The sequence below is a fragment of the Manacus candei genome, unplaced genomic scaffold (genome assembly GCF_025592945.1).
Source record: "Manacus candei isolate 608988 ecotype Guabito, Panama unplaced genomic scaffold, ASM2559294v1 h1tg000009l, whole genome shotgun sequence".
Lineage (NCBI taxonomy): Eukaryota > Metazoa > Chordata > Aves > Passeriformes > Pipridae > Manacus > Manacus candei.
In genome coordinates, this window is record NW_026138057.1 from 3,919,631 (window position 1) to 3,938,833 (window position 19,203).

The window sequence follows — 19,203 nt, forward strand, 5'->3', positions numbered from 1 at the left end:
TTTCGGAGCTCCCTGCCCCCCTCCCCGAAAGAGCCCCCTAACCCCACAGCCACCCCCCCCAAACCCCCACAGCCAACCCCACAAACCCCCCAGCCTCCCCGGCCCCCCCACGGCCCCCGGAACTTTTCTTATAAATCCTTTATTTGGAGTGAAAATATAGTTTTTGACCCTGCACTGGAATGGAGGAGGGAACACGATAAGGAGGAGGAAGGGGAAGGCGGGGGGGAAAGCCCCCAAAATATAGGGGGGACAATATTTCACAGTTGTAGGGGTCAGATCATGCCCTGCCCCGTAGGAAGAGGGGCAGGACACCCCATGAAGGGACTGGGGGGTGCAGGGGGCAATGTTTGATCCCAGGAGCAACCCCCAGCCCGAGGACACGGGGGTGGGAATGGTCCATGATTTGGGGAGGGGGGCAGCACCCAGTAAGGCAATGGGGGGGGGGGAGCCCCCCAAGGGGAGAAGGACCCAGAGTGGGGTGAGGGGGCACCCCAGGGGTGGGAGGGTGCGGGGTAGGGGGTCCCTGGGGCGCAGGCGTGGTCCCTGGGGCGGTGGTCCCTGAGGGGGTCCCTAGACGTGGCCGTTCTCGAGGCGGCTGAGCTGCTCCTCCAGGCGGTCGATGCGCTGGCCCTGCTCGGCCACCAGCGCCCGCAGCGCCGCCACCTCCTGCAGCACCTCCTCCAGCCGGCCCCCCTGAGGGAGAACACCCCACCCCTGTGAGCCACGCCCACACGGGACACGCCCACCAAACGCAGCCCAGCCCGTTGGCCCAGCCTGGTCACATTCAAAGCACACCCCACCAATCCCCCACTCGACCTTTATTGCACTCCCCCACCCCCCGCTGCCCCCAAATTTATACACACCCACTGTGACCACACCCATTGCACCAAATGGCCACACCCACCAGCAATGGCCCCACCCACCTGCCCCACCCACCTGCTGCCACACTCACTCTGGAGATCCCACCCACGTCACAGCTCCACCCAGAGACCACATCAGTCCACAGCCACACCCACAGAGACCACACCCACTCCATGACACCCACCCCACACAGGCCACACCCACTCCATAGCCACACCCACAATGACCCCACCCATTCCAATGTCCCACCCACAGAGACCCCTCCCACTCCACAGCCCCACCGACAGAAACCACGCCCATCCCACTGCTCCGCCCACCACCTTCCTCACCCAGCCTCTGGCCCATCCCACAGAGACCACACCCATTTAGACCCCACCCACCCCGACCTCGCCTGCCTGCTCCTCCCTCACCGTGGCGGTGCCGGTTCCCAGCGTTCCCAGCGTTCCCAGTGCCGGGGGCGCACTGAGCCGGGCGGGCGCGGGGGCGGCGGGGGCCGTGGGGGTCGGCGTGGTGGTGGCCCCGGCGGTGGCGGTGGCGTGGCCGTCGTGCAGCAGCGCCCGCCGGCTCACCTTGAGGTCCCGCTGCTTGGGGGGCACGTAGGCCTGGCGCAGGGACACCAGCACCGGCCCCGCCGTGCGCCCCGCCACCCACTCCTCTGCCTCCATGGCCGCCTCCGGGCCCGCCGTATCCGGGTACAGGTCATCCTGGAACAGGTCCGACTGCCCCCCGCCCACGGTCAGGGTGGGGGGACACTCGGGGGGAGCCCCAGAGAGGCGCCCCAGGGAACCCACACGTGCCCTCAGTGCGGGCCCCCAACTCCCAGGCACCATGTAATACCCAGGGACCCCACACACACCCCATGGGGACCCCCAGGCAGGCTCACTGGGGACACCCACACTGGCCCCATGTCCCCCAGTCAGGGACCCCACACACAGACCATGTGGGGACCCTCACCCAGGGACCCCACACACAGACCATGGGGAGCCTCACCCAGGGACCCCACACACAGACCACAGGGGGAGCCTCACCCAGGGACCCCACACACAGACCACAGGGGGAGCTTCACACAGGGACCCCACACACAGACCCCATGGAGAGCCTCACCCAGGGAACCCCCACCCAGGCACCATGTTTCACCCAGGGACCCCACACAGCCCCTTATGGGGGGGCCCCCACCCAGACACCATGTCCTGCCCAGGGATCCACCACGAACCCCATGGGGACCCCCAGTTACCAGGGACAACACAAACCCCATGGGGACCCCCATCCAATCCCCCTTTCCTGCCCAGGGACCCCACACAACCCCCATAGGGTCCCCCCCACCAGGGACCACCACCCACCCACCTCCCCCTGCCTAGAGCCCCCCACCCCACGGACCTTCCTTGGCACCGTCATGATGATGGGCTCACACTTGCGCTCGTGCAGCTTGTAGAACCTGCCGGGGGGGCACGGGGGGGTCTCAGGGGAGCCTGGAGGGGCACCAGGGGGGTCCCTCACCACGTCCCCCACGTCCCCCATGTCCCCCACGCCCACCTGGCGATCTCACACTTGCTGACATCCAGCCCACGCTTGGGCATCCAGCCCATTCCCCGCTGGGGTTCCTTGCTGGTGAAGGTGTTGAGGAAGTGGATGTAGGGGGGCTCCTCCGTGATCTCGAAGTACCGGATGCTCGAATCCCCCTGGGGACACGCCATTAGGGGGGTCCCCGTGTTTTGGGGGGGCCCCCAGCAGGGCGGGGGGTCACGGTACCTTGCCGCACACGTAGACCACGTTGGTGTCAGGGTCGTAGAAGGGCAGCAGAGCCCCATTGCTGGAGTCCAGCTCCTGCAGCCCCATGGGCTCCTCCAGGTTCTCCTGGGGCGGGGCGGGGGGTGTGAGGCACGTGGGGACCCCCGCAGCGGTCCCGTGGGACCCCCGGGGCGCCGCTCACCATGTCCCACAGTGCCAGCTGCCGCTCGCTCATGCGGCTGAAGCCGGTGGTGAAGATCTTGCCGTCGGCCAGGAAGATGGCGCGCATGGGACGCGCCCCCTCATGCGCCCGCTCCTTCTCCTGGGGGACAACGGGGCCGTCAGCGGGGCCATGGCACCATGACCAGGGCAGGGAGAGGGGGACAGGGGTGCCGAGGGGCGGGGGACAGCAGGGGACAGCAGGGGACAGGGTGTGTCCCACGGGACATTGGGGAGCAGCAAGGGACAAAGGCAGGGAACAAGGGACAGCGAGGAGCACGGGGGGACAAGGACAGGGGACAGGAGCATTCGAGAGACACAGAACAGTGGGAACAGCAGGGGACAAGGGTAGGGAGCAGGGGACGGGGGAAACCATGGCACAGGGGACAGTGGGGAACAGCAGAGGACAAGGACAGGGAGCTGGGGATAGCAAGGAACATGAGGGCACAAGGGCAGGGAGCGGGGCACAGGGTCACCCAAGGGATAGGGGACAGTGGGGAGTAGCAGGGGACAAGGACAGGGAGCAGCAGGGGACAAAGGCAAGGCCCAGAGAACAAGAGGGAGCACCAGGAGACAAGGACAGGGAGCAACAGGGAAAAGTTAGGAAGCAGGGGACAGTAGCACCCAAGGGACACGGGACAGTGAGAAGCACCAAGGGACAGGTGCCCCAAAGGGACAGTGGGGAACCAGGAGACAAGGGCACCCAAGAGGCACGGGACAAAGGGGAGCACCGTGGGACAAGGACAAGGTGCAGGGGCACCCAAGGGACAACAGAGCACACCAGAGGGCATGGGCAGCGGGCAGGGGATTGTCCCCCAAGAACCAGTGCGGGCCGGTGCCCCAGTGCCACGGGCAGGGTGACAGTGCCCCGGGGGGGCAGGGACACTCACAGCCACCACGGTGCCACGGCGGGGGTCGATGACACGGACGCTCTTGTCCTTGCAGGCGGTGCAGAAGCGGGAGCCATCGCGGCTCCAGCTGACGCTGTAGATGAGGTCGGGGTGCAGCCCCTCCAGCCGGTACAGCTCCTCCGTCGTGCCCACGTTCCAGATCAGCACCACGTTGTCACAGCCTGGGGGGCACCATGGGGGTCACCTGGGCCGTGTGACCCCCCCTGTCCCCGCCGTGGCCCCCCCGTACCTGCGCTGAGCAGCACGTTGCGGGCTGTGGGGTGCCAGGTGACGATGCCGACGCGCTTGGAGTGGCCCTCCAGGACCACCGCCGGCTCCGTCAGCGGCTGGCTCAGCCCATTCTCCGGGATCTGCCACACCTGAGGGGACGTGGGGCACACTGAGCAAAGCAGGGGCGGGGACAGGGCCGCCCCCCCGGGTGCCCTCAGCACCCCCTCACCATGACGGTGCAGTCCTCGGAGCCGCTGGCGATGACATGGTCGTTGTGGGGACACCAGTCAATGTCGAGGACGGGGCCCGTGTGGCCGCACACGGTGGGGTACGACTTGTCGATGCGGCCGGTCTGGGGGCAAAGGGACATCGAGGGGTGTCACCCGCCGGCACGGACCACCCCCCAGTTCCCCGGCGGCACCCCCCCGGCGGCACCTTGTGCAGGGGGAGGACGAGGAAGGCGCCGCCACCGCTGGCCTCCACGATGATGGCGACAAAGGAGGGGTTGACGGCGCAGAAGGTGCTGTCCCAGGTGACGCGGGACACGCGGATGTCATCGTAGCACTGCTCCGTCTTCACCGGCTGCCCGAACACGTGCCGGAATTTGCTCTGCCGCACCACCTTCCGGAACGACATGGCTGGGGAGGCACCCCCGGGGCCACGCTCAGGCACGTGGGGACACCCCAAAACAAGGGGCAGGGCCACCGGGGAAGTGGTACCTGCTCCGGGCTCGCCACTGTCCTCTGCCCTGGGTAAAGGGCGGCTCAGCCGCTCCCACAACCGGGAATCGGGACACACACCCCACACACCCACCTCCCTGCCCGGCCCCCTGGGGGAGGGCTCGGGGGGCACCCCTGCAATGGGGGCTCTGAGGGGGACAGGGAATGTCCCACCCGGGATGGGGACAGGCATAGGGACAAGGATGTCCCCCTGGGTAGAGGGGTGGGGATAGAAAGGGGGACAGGGACAGCCCAGTGGGTCAGGGGACAGGGATGGGATGGGGACAGGGATGGAGATGGGGACAGGGGTGGTCCTGGCTGGCTATATAGGGACATATAGGGTGGCCCTGTGGGATAAAGAGTCAGGGACGGGGTCAGAGATAGGGACAGGGACAAGAAGAGGGCAGGGATGGGGACAGAGGTGGCCTTGCTGGGTATGAGGACAGTGACGGGGACAGGGATAGGGACGGGGTCAGAGATAGGGACAGGGACAAGAAGAGGGCAGGGATGGTGACAGGGGTGGCCTTGTTGGGTGTGGGGACAGTGATGGGGACAGGGATAGGGACGGGGAGTAGTCAGGAATGAGCATGGCCTCGTTTGGTATGGGGACAGTGATGGGGGACACGGATGGGGACAGGGACAAGGACGGGGATACAGGGCTGGTGGTGGCCCTGCTCGGTACGGGGACAGGAATGGGGACAGGGCAGGGATAGAGACACGGACGGGGATGGGGACAGGGATGGGGTCAGGGACGTGGGAAAGGGGTGGCCCGCTGGGCGTGGGCACAGGGACGGGTTCAGGGGCAAGGATGGGGACAGAGATGGGGACAAGGATGGGGACGGGGACAGGGATGGGGACAGGGACAGGGGGTGGCCCCGCCGGGAACAGGGACAGGGACGGGGCTGCCCCCCCCCAGGAAGGCGGACGGGGGGCACCGCGGGGGTCGGTGCCGCACTCACCGGCGGGTCGGTGCCCGGGGGGTGCCCGGGGGGTGCCCGGGGGGTGCCCGGTGCCGGTGCCGGTGCCGGGGAGCGGCGGCGGCAGCGGCGGCGGCGGCGGCGGCGGGGGCGGGGCAGGAAGTGAGCGGGCCGCCCCGCGCCTGCGCACTGGGACGGGTGGGGGGGAGCGGGGGGCAGCGGGACCCTGCGGAGACATCGGGCGGGAGGGGCACCCCGGGCGGGGACAGCGCTGTGCGGGCACCGTGCGACAGTCACCCCACGGACACGGGCACCCGAGCGACAGGGTCACCCGTGCGACAGTCACCCCACGGACACGGGCACCCGTGCGACAGGGTCACCCGTGCGACAGTCACCCCACGGACACGGGCACCCGTGCGACAGGGTCACCCGTGCGACAGTCACCCCACGGACACGGGCACCCGTGCGACAGGGTCACCCGTGCGACGGTCACCCCACGGACACGGGCACCCGTGCGACAGGGTCACCCGTGCGACGGTCACCCCACGGACACGGGCACCCGTGCGACAGGGTCACCCGTGCGACGGTCACCCCACGGACACGGGCACCCGTGCGACAGGGTCACCCGTGCGACAGTCACCCCACGGACACGGGCACCCGTGCGACAGGGTCACCCCATGGGACAGGGTCACCCCATGGACACGGTCACCCATGTGACAGTCACTCCACGGACACGGGCACCCCATGGGACAGGGTGATCCCATGGATACGGTCACCCGTGCTACAGTCACCCCATGGACACGGTCACCCGTGTGACAGTCACCCCAGGGACACGGTCACCCCATGGGATAGGGTGACTCCATGGACACGGTCATCCGTGCGACAGTCACCCCACGGACACGGTCACCCATGGACACGGTCACCCCACAGATAGGGTCACCCATGGACAGGGTCACCCGTGGGACAAGATCACTCCATGGACAGGATCACCCCATGGGACAAACTCACCTGTGGGACAGGGTCACCCCATAGACAGGGTCACTCGTGGGACAGTCACCCCATGGACACGGTCACCCGTGGGACACCGTCACCCCATGGGACAGGATCACCCCATGGACAGGGTCACCTGTGGGACAGGGTCACCCATGGACAGGATCACCTATGGGACAGGATCACCCGTGGGACAGGGTCACCCCATGGACAGGATCACCCCATGGGACAGGGTCCCCCTGCACAGGGTCACCCATAGGGTACATTCCCCGTGGGCAAGGTTACCCGTGGGACAGGGTCACCCTGTGGGCAGGGTCACCTGTGGGGGACGGTCCCCATGGACAGGGCCAGTGGGTGGCACGGGGGTGACAGTGGCAGGTGGCACAGGGTGGTAAATAATGTAGGACCTACCTTAGGGGTGGGGAGAGCTCAGAGAGAGGCGCCAGGTGAGGGGACACGGGTGGCGTGACCTTGGGGTGTCACCACTGGGGGTGTGGGTTGGTCTGGGGGCACTGCGGTGGCCTTGGGGGGTCAGTGCTGAGGACACTGCGGTGGCCTTGGGGGGTCACCACCAGGGACATGGGTTGGTGCTGGGGATGCTGTGGTGGCCTTGGGGTGTCACCACTGGCCTCCCCACGCAAGGTCCTCGGTGGGTGACCCCAGGACGTGTGTGGGGACCCCTCTGGTGGCCGCGGTGCGGTGGCCATGTGGCCCTGCCCCGGGCCGGTGGTGGCCGTGGCTGTTTCCTGCCGTTAATCACCGCTAATTGGCTTTGCCCTGCCGGGCCCGGGAGCCCACGGGGGAGGGAGGGAAGGGTGTGGGGGTCACGGGGAGGGGGGGGCGTGTAAGAGGATTTCCCGGCTCCTTCCTCCGGCTCGTCCGTCCCGGGGTCCCGCTCCCTGCTGCCCACCCGGCCCCAGCCACATGCCACGCACCCGCGGGGACAAGGGGACCCCCAAGGACACGGAGCCCCCGCAGAAGGGAAAAGGGGGGGGCGAGGCGGGGGAGAACCCCCCCAAAGCCCCCGAGGAGCCCCCCGCCCACAAGAATTCCGGCTCCGAGTCCCGGCACGGCAGCCACGGGCAGAAGAGCGGGAAGAAGGGCTCGGGGGACCCCCACGCTGCCGCCACCAAGACCTACTCCCCCTTCCTCAACACCGTCTTCGGCAAGGTGGGGACAGCGGGGGGGGGCACTGGACCGAGGGGACACGGGGACACGGGGACGAGGGCGGGGATGGAGGGACCCTGGGGATGGAGGGGATGTGGGGACGGTGGGGATGGGATAGGGACAGTCCGGGAGCCTGCGGATGGAAGGGACATGGGGACAGTGGGGATGGGGACATGGGGACAGCAGGGATGGGGACATGGGGACAGCGGGGATGGGGACATGGGGACAGCAGGGATGGGGACATGGGGACAGCGGGGATGGGGACAGGGACAGTGGGGATGGGGACAGGGACAGTCCAGGACCCTGTGGGTGGAAGGGACATGAGACACTGGGGACATGGTCAGGGACACTCTGGGACCCTGCAGATGGAGGGGGGACAGACAGTGGGGATGGGGACACGGGGACACTCTGGGAGCCTGGGAATGGTGAGGATGAGGGGACAGTGGGGATGGGGACAAGAGCAGTCCAGGACACGGGAAGGAGGGGGGGACAGGGACATCAGGGACATAGTAAGGGACACTCTGGGGCGCTGGTGATGGAGGGGACATGGGGACAGTGGGGACAGTGGGGATGGGAACATGGGGACAGTGGGGATGGGGACAGGGGCAGTCCAGGACCCTGTAGACAGAGGGGGCAGGGGAGGCAGCAGGGATGGGGTTGGGAACTGTGGAATAGGGACAGTGGAGATATTCCAGGACCCTGGGGATGGAAGGGACGTGGGGACAGTGAGGATGGGGTTGGAGGACAGTCCAGGACCCTGGGGATGGAGATATGGGGACAGCGGGAGTGGGGATAGGGACCCTCTGAAACCCTGAGGATTGAGGGGACATGGAGCACAGGGGACAAGCTCAGGGACACTCTGGATTCCTGAGGAGAGGGGGCATGGGGGCACTAGGGATGGCTTTGGGGCCCCCCCAGGGCCAGGGGGACAGAGGGGACACCCCAGAGGGACACCCTGGGCAGGGTCAGCCAAGCTCTGGGGGGACACATCCTGCCCTCCCACCTCCGGAGTACAAAGCCCCCTTGGCAGCACCCACATCCCATCCGGATCCTGGGGGTCCCGGGGTGAGCCAGCCCGGGGGGGGTGACAGGAGAGGGAACACGGGACCAGGAGAGGGCGGGCAGGGGGAGCAGGCACGGGGCAGGGCGGGGCTTTGCCTCCAATCCCGCTAATCCTCCGCCAGAGTTAATTTTGGCCCGTGCTTAACAAAGGTGACACGGCGGTTTGGGGGCGGGGGGGGGATGGTCACAGAGCCGGGTCTCATTCTGCTGTCATCCCCCCCTGTGCCCCATCCAGGAGCGGGAGCTGTCGCCGGAGGAGCTGGATGGTGAGCAGGGGGGACAGGGCGGGGACGAGGGCTCAGGGAAATGGGGGGAGACACGGCCTCAGGGAAGGGTCTGCCATGGGGACACTGCCATGGGGACACGACCATGGAGGGACCTGCCATGGGGTGCAGGACCATGGGATATGGGGACACGGGGACAGGGAACATGGAGGGCTCTTCCATGGGGACACAGGCCACGGGGACGTGAGCCACAGAGGGCTGTGCCGTGGGGGACTCTGCCATGGGTGAAACTGCCATGGGTGACACTGCCATGGGTGACACTGCCATGGGGACAGCGCCATGAGGACATGGCCATGGAGGACTCTGCCATGGGACACAGCCACGGGGACAGGGCTGTGGAGGGATCGATCTCTCAAGGGGGACGTGGCCATGGAGGGCTCTGCCACAGGGGGACACTGCCACGGGACCACGTGCCACGGCACCACACCCCAGAACCGACCTGCTCCGGGGCACTGCGGTGACTGCCCACGCCTGACGGTGTCCGTGTGTCCGTGTGTACAGAGCTGCTGGACGCCTTCAAGGAGTTCGACACGGACCAGGACGGGTACATCAGCTACAAGGACCTGGGCGAGTGCATGCGCACGCTGGGGTACATGCCCACCGAGATGGAGCTCATCGAGATCTCCCAGCACATCAAGATGAGGAGTGAGCGGGGGCCCGGGGGGCCGGGAGGGGGCCGGGAGGGGGCCAGGGGGAGCTGAGGGTGTCCCCTTGCCACTGCAGTGGGCGGGCGCGTGGACTTCGAGGACTTTGTGCAGATGATGGGGCCGAAGCTGCGGGAGGAGACGGCGCACATGGTGGGCGTCAGGGAGCTCAAGATCGCCTTCCGTGAGGTACAGGGGGACCACGGGGGGACCGTGGGCGTGAGGGGACCGTGGCCACTGCCACAGGGACCATGGTCACAGGGGGACCACAGGCATGGTGGGGACAGTGACCCCGGAAAGACCATGCTGAGGAGACAATGATGATGGGGACGTGGAGGGGGCAGGGATCGTGGGAAGGCTGTGGGGAGACCTTGACCACGGGGTGACACTGAACATGGGAAGGACCACAGGCATGGAGGGGACAGCAACCCTGGGGAGACCATGGTGGGGGCAGTGACCGTGGGGTGACCACAGGCATGGAGGGGACAGTGACCATGGGGAGACCACGGTGGGGGCAGTGACCGTGGGGTGACCACAGGCATGGAGGGGACAGTGACCATGGGGAGACCATGGTGGGGGCAGTGACCGTGGGGTGACCACAGGTATGGAGGGCACAGTGACCATGGGGAGACCATGGTGGGGGCAGTGACCGTGGGGTGACCACAGGTATGGAGGGCATAGTGACCATGGGGAGATGGTGATCATGAGGGTAAAGAGGGGACAGTAACCATGGGAAGACCATGGGGAGACCCTGATCGTGGGCAGACAGTGACCATGGGAAAGATCACAGGATGGAGGGGACAGTGACCATGGGAAGATCTTAGGGTGATGGTGACCATGGGGGGATGGTGACAATGGGGGTGACCAACAACATGGAAGGGACACTTACCATGAGAAGATCACTGGGGGATGGTGGCCATGGAGGGATGGTGACCATGGGAGTGACCACAGGCAGGGAGGGGACAGAGATCATGGGGAGAGCATGACCATGGGGGGATAGTGACCAAGGGGTCACAGGCATGGAGGGGACAGTGACCACAGGGAGACCATGAGGTGATGGTGACAGTGAGGGGATGGTGACCATGGGGATGACCACAGGCATGGAAGGGACAGGGACCACAGGAAGACCATATGGACACCATAACCACAGGGGAATGGTGACTGTGAGGGGTGACTAAAGACACGGAGGGGACAAGTGACCACTGGGTGACAGCAACCACAGGCAGGGAGGGGACAGTGACCATGAGGGAACAGTGACCATAGGGGTGACAACAAGCACGGGAGTGGACAGTGACCATGGGAAGACCACAGTGGGGACAATGACCACGGGGTGACCAAAGGCACGGGAGAGAACGACGACTGTGGGGGTGACCCCAAGCACCCCCAAGAGGGGACGGTGGCCCTGGGAGGCTGGGGGTGGCTGTGGCTGGAGGTGACCCCGAGCCCACAGTTCGACATGAACGGGGATGGGGAGATCAGCACGGCCGAGATGCGCGAGGCCATCGCGGCCCTGCTCGGGGAGCAGCTCAAGGCACAGGAGGTGGACGAGATCCTGCAGGACGTGGACCTCAACGGGGATGGGCACGTGGACTTCGATGGTGAGGGAACCCCCCGCCCCTCCCTTGGGGCCGAGGTGGGGTCCCCTCCCCTCACGCCCCCCTCCTCGCCCCGCAGAGTTCGTCATGATGTTGTCCTCCCGGTAACGGGGCCTCCGGGCAGGAGGAGACCCCCCAGAGCCTCATCAGCCGCTCCCTGCCCGACCTCTCTGCCACCCTTAGGGCTTAGAGCCAGCAGCTGGAGCGGAGCAGCCGGGAACGGGGCGGATGTGAGACCCCTGGCCACAGGAGCCCCCCTAGGGGTGGTGGAAGGGCCGGGGGGGGGCCCAATAAACCCCCCAGATCAGAGCTGGAGGAACGTGTCTGGTGGTCATGGGGTGGGATGTGGGGTGGGATGAGGGGTGGGATGTGGGGTCACTGTCCCCTTGGCCACCCCAAGCCACCCCCAGGGGGAGGGCGCAGTGCCTAAGGGACAGGGTGTCCCACAGGGGACACAGAGGGGTCCCATGAAGGTCCCACATGGTCCCAGTGGCTGCCTGGGGGTGTGGCAGGGGCGGGGTATCAGGGCCAACGTGTGCTCTCCCATTGGCTGGATCTGACCCAGCTGCAGCCGGCCAGCCAATCAGCACCTCCCGAACCAACTGGCCAATCAGCACTCACCAATCAAGGCAGGGTAGGAAAACATCGGCCCTCGGGAGAAGGTCACTCCCAACCAATCAGTGTCAGGCAGGGCAGGGGCTCAACCAATGCGCACACAGCACCGCACTGGCCAATCAGAACACATCTCCAAAGCCAGCTGGCCAATCAGCACACGCGGGGGGGGCTGTGTCACCCCCCCCGGAACCCCCACCCCATCCATGGAAGTGACCCCGGGAGGTCCCCACAACAGGTGACCCTCCTGGCCCAAAGGGGTCCCTGGGAAGAGATCGAGGGTCCCCCCAGAAAGTCACTGGGGGTGGAACCCAGGGCCTTCTGCGTGGGGCAGGAGACGCCTGGGGGGGTCCCCAGCACCCCAAATCCAGCAGGGAATGTGGGGGGACACAGGGGACACCCCCCACTTCCCCCCAGCCACCATGGGGCAGCAGGACCTGGGTGAAGAGAGAGCACCTGGAGACCCCCAGGAATGGGGTTCAAGTCCCTGTTTGGTTGCTGCCACCCCCCTTTTTCTGGGGTCCAAGGATCCACTGCAAGGATCAGGGCCCCACAGGAGGAGGGGGTGCCCCCAAAACCAGCTGCAAGGGGGAAGTGGGGAAGTGGGCCCTTCCACTCCCAGAGCAGGCACAGCCAGGTTGGGGCATTCACAGATTTTTAATTTAGTTCTTTTCCTTGGGACAAAAAAAAAAAAAAAAAAAAAAAAAAAAAAAAAAAAAAGAAACAAAACCCGAAAAAAAGAAAAATAAAAAGGCATCAAAAGCCCCCGATTTCAGGTTTGGGGGTACAGAGACCCCCACGCCGCCTCCCCCCCCACCCCTGTAGTGTTTGAGGGTGCAAACCCCCCCAAAACCCAGGACAGCTCTCCCCCCCCACCCTAAACCTACAGGGAAGGCACCTCATGGGGGGTCTCCGTGGGTGGGGGACACCCCGGGGAGTGGGAGATCCCCCAAAGCGGGGGCTGGGGAAGGCTCCCCCTAGGCAGGGGGAGAAGAGGACTCCGATTGCTCTCTACATATATATAATATACAGCTATAGAACAGGCTGGGGGGGGAGTCTGGCCCCTCCCGTACCCCAAAAGCACCCGAACTCCTGGGGGCGGACGGGAAGAAAAGTGGGGAAGGGGGGGGAGACCAAGGCCAGCCTCGGGCTCACCCCGGGGACCCCCCACCCTGGGGGTGGCCGTGCCCCCCACCCCAGGGTGCCGGGGAGGCGGGTGGGATGAGGGAACCCCCCTGTTCCAGCCCGGCTCTGGGGGGGCTGTGTTGGCTCCCACTCCCCAAGGTCAGTTTGGGTGGGCTAAGGCAAAGCCCGGTGGCGTGGGGACAGCGGGCACTTAAGACAGACACGGAAGGGGGGGGTGTCCTGGCCTTCATCCCCCCCATCCCGCCGCTCCTCCTCCTCGCTGGGCTCAGAAAATATCCGGGCACAGGCTCCAGTCCTGCTTTTCCTTGCTCTCCCAGTACCCCCCCTTGTAGACGTGCGCCAGCTCCTGCGTCACCGGGTCCTTCTTCCGCTCGAACCACAGCGGTTTGTAGGGATCACAAGGGGTCCCTGGGGGGCACAGAGGGGGTGAGGGCCCGGGGGCCACCCGGGGGGGCTCCGGAGAGGGGGGGGACATCCCTTCCTTACCGTCCTCGGAGGCGCGGGCGGCCTCGGCCTCGCGGCGCTTGCGGGAGAGCCGCTGCTTCTCCTCCAGCCGCTGCTTCTCGGCGTTGGCCTCGTCCCAGCGCCCGTTCTCCATGAGCCGCTGGTCGGGGCGCCGCCGGCTGTCCGTGGGAGCCGTCCCGCTCTCCGGGGCGTTCAGGGTCAGCGCCAGCTCCGAGAAGTAGTACATGTTCTCCGCGTACTTCCTGCGGCACGGGAGGGAGGGGGAATTCAGCGCCGGCCCCGCGTCTCTGCTCCCAGGAGACGCCTCATCCCGCATTCCCGACTCACGGGAGCGGGTTCCGCTTCCACAGCAGCACCCGGCTGTCCTCGGACTCGTGGGCTCGGGGCCGGGCCTCGGCTCCGTTGTCCCCCATTCCCAGTTGGACTTTGTAGCAATCCATCTTCTCGTCCCACGTGCCCAGCAGGACAAAGTGCACCTTCCCCGAGGGGTCCGTCACCTCCCCGGTCACCTGGAGGGAGAGGGGGTGGCACCAATCAGGACACAGGCACCCCGGGATGTCCCGCGCTTCCCTGTTTTCCCTACCTTCCTTGCCACATCCCGGGAGAAGTAGCTGTAAGGGACAAACTTGAGGTTGCACTTGTCACCCGTCTTGTGGTTGATGATCTCGATCTCACCCGACTGCAGAGGCAAGGTGACAGTCAGACCCACCCCCACCCTGCTCCCAAGGGATCCATACAGGACCAGGGCGCTCCCATATCCGTAATTTCCCACCTGGTCTATCCACAGCTTCCCCACAATGATGTTGTGCACGGTGGTGGTCACCTTCTTCCACGTGTAGTGGTTGCCGGACGAGTGGAAGACGCAGTGGATGGTACCTGAGGGTGGGGCACAAACTGTGTCAGGAACCACGCCCGGAGCCTCGGTCGGCTCCCAAAATCCCAGGATGCTCACCTAGAGGCATGATGGAGAGGTATTTCCCTCGGAATTTGCTGGTGATCTTGATTTCCTGGCGGAGCGTCCAGCCGTGCTTGGAGTCGGCGTGGTGGGCAGCGGCCGGGGGGTGGTGGCTCACCTGGACAGGGATTGGGAACAGCTCAGTGCTGGTCATCCCAAGGGAATAAGAGAGGCCGGGAGGGCGGGGCTGGCCACACCTGCTCGCAGAGGGAGCGGTACCCGCTCTCCTCCAGCCGATCCAGCTCGAAGGTCTCCCCCAGGAGCGGGTTGAAGGGTTTGCTGGTGCGGAAGACGGTGGTGGAGTAGGAGGAGACGGTGAAGGCGGCCACGTAGCACAGCTGCTCCAGGGAATTTTCGCACTTGGCCGCCCGGTCCAGGAGCTCGTGGTACTCCAGGTCCTCTGTCAGCCGCTGGAGCATCGACAGTGGCTCGTTGAAGTTCACCTGCAAGGCAGAAATGGGTCAGAAAAGGGGCTTTTTGGGGAGCCCCGAGCCCACCCGCCGGATGTATCCGCGCTCACTGGCATGGGAATTTTGGATAACTCCTTCCCGATGCAGTTCTTCATGATGCTCCAGAGGTTGAGGCTGTAGTTGGGTTTGTAGGGAATGCGGGTTCTCTTCTCCTTCTTGGTGTCCTCAACCTGGTGCTTGTACTGGGGAGGGGGGAGACAAGGGCTGTTCTACCACTGTGACCCCCCAAAACTCCTCTGTAGGAATTAGGGTACTCTCAGCCCAGCCCTCTTCCCCTCGAGGGCTGTTTCATCACTGTGACCCCCCAAAACCCCTCTGTGGGAATTCGGGGACCCCCAGCCCAGGCCTGTTCCCGCCCCAAAGCCATAAACCCCCGTGCCACCTGCTCATCCAGGCTGATGTCGCTGCTGGTGCCGCTGATGTTGCTCCCAGTTCTCCTGGAAAGGGTGGAAAACAGGGTGATCGCTTCCAAGGAGGTGCAGGCAGTGGGGCCCCCCCAGAGCCCCCCAGAACTCACTTGTGGCCCATCATGTCGGGCATGGGGAAGATCTCGGGGGCGTCAAAGAACTCGTTGTTGTCGTCGTCCTCGTCGCTCATGTCACCTTTGGAGGGGCAGCACAGATCTGGGAAGGGGACAGTGCTGTTAAGGAAGGGACATCGCTCCCAGTTTTCCCACCAGTGAGACACTGGGAGGCCCCTGTCACCAGCAGGTAGGGGTCACACAGGTAAGGCTCAGATGAGCCACTTTGGAGCCGGTTTTAAGTGCCAAAATCCCTTGGGTACACAAGGTGACAGGGGACAGACCCAGCCCTGGGGATCAGGGGACTGAGGGAAGCTGAGCCTGGCTCAGGAAAGCAGCTGGGGAACACCTGGCTTGTCCCATCCTGCCTTTGCCAGAGGGGTCACACACCACCCCGGCAACTCCACAGGGTGTCAGAGGGAGCCAATTTGGAGTGTGCCGTCGGTGCCAAAATCCCTTGGCTGCACAGGTGACGCGAGACAGACCCACCCCCTGGGATCAGCGGAGTGAGGGAAGCTCAGGGAAAGCAGCCTCGTCCCATCCCACCTTTCCCAGAGCCGCCGGTGCCGGGCGTGCCGGCAGGGAGCACCGTGGCCCCCCGGAACGCCCTTTCCAGGTGGTTGTGCTGCTTTGCCAGTTGCTCCAGCGTCTCCTCCAGCCGGATCCGCTGATCCCTCTCCTGTTGCAGCGACTTCTGCCACTTCTTCCCGTGTGTCTGCGCCAGCAGCATGAAATCCCTGCAGGCCTGCGGGGACAAAACCGAACCCAAACACGAGTGCCCGCCAGTTCTCCCGCTGGTTTTCCCGCCTGTTTCCCCCAGGGAAGGCAGCCTCACGTTGATCATGGCGTTGGAGGTGATGCGGAAGAGCGTGGCCCGCTCGTTGACCTGCTTGATCTTGTCGGTGCTCTCGGGGGGCAGGCGCAAGGCCTCGAGCTCGCTGAGCGAGCGCTGCAGGGCCGTGCCGTGCTTGGCAATCAGGTCGTTGCAGGTGCTCAGGTCCTCCACCTTGCTGGACAGAATCCGCAGTGTGTTCTGCAGCTCCGTCTTGTCCGTCTGCGACACTGACTCGTCGCCGGAGTCGTCTGAGGGAACGGGGAAGGGATGGGAACCGTGGGTTGGGATGCAGCGGGGGGAGATTGTCCCGTACGCCCGGTTCTGAGTGCCCGCCGCACCGGGGGGCGATGGGGGGGCTGCCAAGGGGAGCACGGGGGATCCCCAAATCCCTGAGGGGGCTGGGATCCTGCCTTAGGGCCTGCGGGGCACTGGGAGCCTGATCTGGGGCCTGTGGGACACTGGGACCCCACCCAGGGTGCTGGGATCCTACCCTTGGTCTTGTGGGGAACTGGGATACTGCCTTGGGATCCTGCCCTGGGTCTTGTGGGGAACTGGGATATTGCCTTGGGATCCTGCCCTGGGTCTTGTGGGGAACTGGGATATTGCCTTGGGATCTACCCTGGGTCCCATGGGGCACTGGGATCCTGATCCAGGTCCTGCAGGGCACTGGGATCCTGCCCTGGGTGCTGTGGGGCGCTGGGATTTTGTCCTGGGTCTTGTGGGGAACTGGGATCCTGCACTGGGATCCTGCACTAGGATCCTCCCCCGGGTTCTGCGGGGTACAGGGGATCATGTGCTGAGGCACCGAGATCCTGTCCTGGGTCCTGTTGGGCGCTAGGATTTCACCCTGAGGGCACTGGGAATTTGCCCTGCGGCCTGTGGGACACTGGGATTCTGCCCAGGGCACTGGGATCCTGCCCAGCGTTCCATGGAGAACTGGGATCCTGGCCTGGGTTCTGTGCAGCACTGGGGTCTTGCTCTGCGGGGAACTGGGATCCTGCACTGGGGACACTGGAATTCTACCCTGGGTCCTATGGGGCACTAGGATTTCACCTTGAGAGCGCTGAGATCCTGCCTAGGGCACCAGGATCCTATCCTAGGTCCTGCTGGGCACTGGGATTTCACTGTCAGGTCACTGGAATCCTGTCCTGAGGGGCACCATCACCCCACCCTGGGGACACTGGGATCCTGCCCTGGGGACACCGGGATTCTGCCCTGGGGACACCAGGATCCTGCCCTGGGGACACTGGGATCCTGCCCTGGGTCCTGTTGGACACCGGATTTCACCCTGAGGGCACCGTGCCCCTGCTCTGGCTCCCGTGGGATCCCAGCAATGCCATACCTGACTCCTCCAGCATCTTGACAGCCTTGGCCTTGGCGAGCTCGAGGGCGGTGACCCAGCGCTGCCGCTCCACCTCGGAGCTGGCCTTCAGGTGGTAGGTCTGGGCGCCGCCGTTGGAGATGATGAAGTTGCAAGAATCCTCCACGGTGATGTTGGCCGTGGCCAGGTTGATGGTGCCCCGGCACGTGTGGCCCATCTCCGCCTTGGATCTGCACAGGAAGCACGCGATGAGGGAGGGAAGGGGCCGGGATCCCCGGGAGGAGCCCGCAGGGGGCCGTGCAGGGGGCTCGGCATTCCCGACCCGGCAAGTGGGGCTATTAATAGGGAGGCTTTGGTAGGGCTGAGGCTGGGGGGGGTGTGTCGCTTTAGAGGGGGTAAATCCACAGTCTCTGGCTCCCAGGAGCGGCCTCAGGGATCCTGGAGCCTTGGGAATCCTGGTGCTTCCCGGATCCTGGCACGGGCCAGGACGAGGGTGAAGTCCCAGCCTGGCACTCCCTGTCTACGTCAGCGGGTGGCAGGGGTGACATCCAGGCGGAACACCCCCGTCCCGGCGTGTCCCCCCCCATTCCCGGCCGTGTAACCGGAGCCGGCAGCTGCCCGAGACTCCGCTTCTCCCATTAGTAACGGAGGAACACGGCCCCCCCCGGGCCGGGCTCAGATGTCCCCGAGGGAGTGGCAGTGACACTGCCGGGGCTTGGGGACGAGCCACGGGGCCACCGGGAAGAGGCGCTGGGAGAGACAGCGGGATCCAGGGGCTGGAAGAGGCGAGAGTGGAGACCCTCCCGACCCCCCTCAAAATACCCGCGGGGACAGGGAGGTGACAGCCCCGGTGACACGGAGGTGACAACCCCGGGGCCAGGGAGGCGTGACCCGCCCTGCTGGCACCGGGAACAGCCTGACGCCCCCCTCCCCAAACTGAGCCCCGGGGAACCGAGAGGTGACAACCCCGGGGACAGGCAGGTGACACCCGCCCCCCTCCCCAGCCACCCCCGAGGGACACCGACCCCTGCCCGCTGGGCGCGGGGGACACCGCCTTCCCCCCCCTTCCCTCACCCCGTGGGGGCTCAGACGGTCCCCAAGGTCACGGGGGGTCCCCGGTGCCCGGTACGTACCGGTAGTAGCTGAGCAGCCCGTTGCTGAGCACGAACCAGCGGCGCTGGTACCCCTTGATGTAGTTGGTCCACTTGAAGAGCCACCCCTCGCGGGCCGAGCCGGGACCGGCCCCGCCGCCGCCCGCACCGGCCCCGCCGCCTCCCGCCGCTGTGGGTGCCGTCGGTGCCGTGGGAGCCGGTGGGGCCCCGGTGCTCGCCGCCGGTGAGGGCAGGGCCGGGGCCGCGCCAGGGCCCGCGGGTAGCGCTGTGGGCCCGGGGGGCGCGGCCGGGCCGGGCCCCGCGCCCGCCGCTCGCAGCTCCGCCATCGCCGCCGCCGCCGCCGCCGCCCCGCCGCGCTGCCGTCACTCGCCCCGCCCATGCCGCCGTCCCATTGGCGGGAGCGGCGGCGGTGGGGTGCCGCGCGCGCTGCCATTGGCCAGAGAGGGCCGCCGCGCCCGTC

At 66.1% G+C, this 19,203-nt stretch overlaps 3 protein-coding genes across 3 annotated transcripts; 1 reads left to right on the top strand and 2 right to left on the bottom strand.

Moving 5' to 3' along the window:
- Nucleotides 1-139: 139 nt before the first annotated feature.
- Nucleotides 140-5,744, bottom strand: CORO1B (coronin 1B). The gene is made up of 11 exons (XM_051777013.1): nucleotides 5,608-5,744; nucleotides 4,365-4,567; nucleotides 4,159-4,281; nucleotides 3,949-4,078; nucleotides 3,699-3,880; nucleotides 2,792-2,911; nucleotides 2,611-2,715; nucleotides 2,395-2,540; nucleotides 2,239-2,296; nucleotides 1,272-1,580; nucleotides 140-693 (listed from the first exon to the last, which is right to left on the bottom strand). The coding sequence occupies exons 2-11, from the start codon at nucleotides 4,563-4,565 to the stop codon at nucleotides 571-573; spliced, it is 1,497 nt and encodes a 498-aa protein (XP_051632973.1). The 5' UTR covers nucleotides 4,566-4,567; nucleotides 5,608-5,744; the 3' UTR covers nucleotides 140-570.
- A 1,735-nt stretch (nucleotides 5,745-7,479) lies between these two features.
- CABP4 (calcium binding protein 4) lies at nucleotides 7,480-11,431 on the top strand. The gene is made up of 6 exons (XM_051777210.1): nucleotides 7,480-7,725; nucleotides 9,020-9,050; nucleotides 9,570-9,713; nucleotides 9,792-9,901; nucleotides 11,163-11,310; nucleotides 11,387-11,431. The coding sequence occupies exons 1-6, from the start codon at nucleotides 7,480-7,482 to the stop codon at nucleotides 11,413-11,415; spliced, it is 708 nt and encodes a 235-aa protein (XP_051633170.1). The 3' UTR covers nucleotides 11,416-11,431.
- Nucleotides 11,432-12,633: 1,202 nt separating this feature from the next.
- Nucleotides 12,634-19,072, bottom strand: OSBP (oxysterol binding protein). Its single transcript, XM_051777009.1, has 13 exons — nucleotides 18,765-19,072; nucleotides 17,653-17,861; nucleotides 16,311-16,558; nucleotides 16,022-16,220; nucleotides 15,473-15,578; nucleotides 15,338-15,392; nucleotides 15,006-15,137; nucleotides 14,683-14,928; nucleotides 14,483-14,603; nucleotides 14,303-14,406; nucleotides 14,114-14,209; nucleotides 13,858-14,039; nucleotides 12,634-13,772 (listed from the first exon to the last, which is right to left on the bottom strand). The coding sequence occupies exons 1-13, from the start codon at nucleotides 19,067-19,069 to the stop codon at nucleotides 13,331-13,333; spliced, it is 2,445 nt and encodes an 814-aa protein (XP_051632969.1). The 5' UTR covers nucleotides 19,070-19,072; the 3' UTR covers nucleotides 12,634-13,330.
- Nucleotides 19,073-19,203: the final 131 nt, after the last annotated feature.

What these genes read in the sequence shown, in the direction of transcription:
- CORO1B (XM_051777013.1), bottom strand. Translation starts at nt 4,565, where the DNA reads ATGTCGTTCCGGAAGGTGGTGCGGCAGAGCAAATTCCGGCACGTGTTC. An exon ending in CCGAGGACTGCACCGTCATG is followed by an intron (nt 4,079 to 4,158) that starts GTGAGGGGGTGC and finishes ACGTCCCCTCAG; the next exon opens with GTGTGGCAGATCCCGGAGAA. An exon ending in TCATGACGGTGCCAAGGAAG is followed by an intron (nt 1,581 to 2,238) that starts GTCCGTGGGGTG and finishes GGCGGGGGGCAG; the next exon opens with TCGGACCTGTTCCAGGATGA.
- CABP4 (XM_051777210.1), top strand. Translation starts at nt 7,480, where the DNA reads ATGCCACGCACCCGCGGGGACAAGGGGACCCCCAAGGACACGGAGCCC. An exon ending in TCAAGATCGCCTTCCGTGAG is followed by an intron (nt 9,902 to 11,162) that starts GTACAGGGGGAC and finishes CCGAGCCCACAG; the next exon opens with TTCGACATGAACGGGGATGG. An exon ending in TGGGCACGTGGACTTCGATG is followed by an intron (nt 11,311 to 11,386) that starts GTGAGGGAACCC and finishes CTCGCCCCGCAG; the next exon opens with AGTTCGTCATGATGTTGTCC.
- OSBP (XM_051777009.1), bottom strand. Translation starts at nt 19,069, where the DNA reads ATGGCGGAGCTGCGAGCGGCGGGCGCGGGGCCCGGCCCGGCCGCGCCC. An exon ending in GGGCTGCTCAGCTACTACCG is followed by an intron (nt 17,862 to 18,764) that starts GTACGTACCGGG and finishes CTTCCTGTGCAG; the next exon opens with ATCCAAGGCGGAGATGGGCC. An exon ending in CCCGACATGATGGGCCACAA is followed by an intron (nt 15,393 to 15,472) that starts GTGAGTTCTGGG and finishes CACCCTTTCCAG; the next exon opens with GAGAACTGGGAGCAACATCA.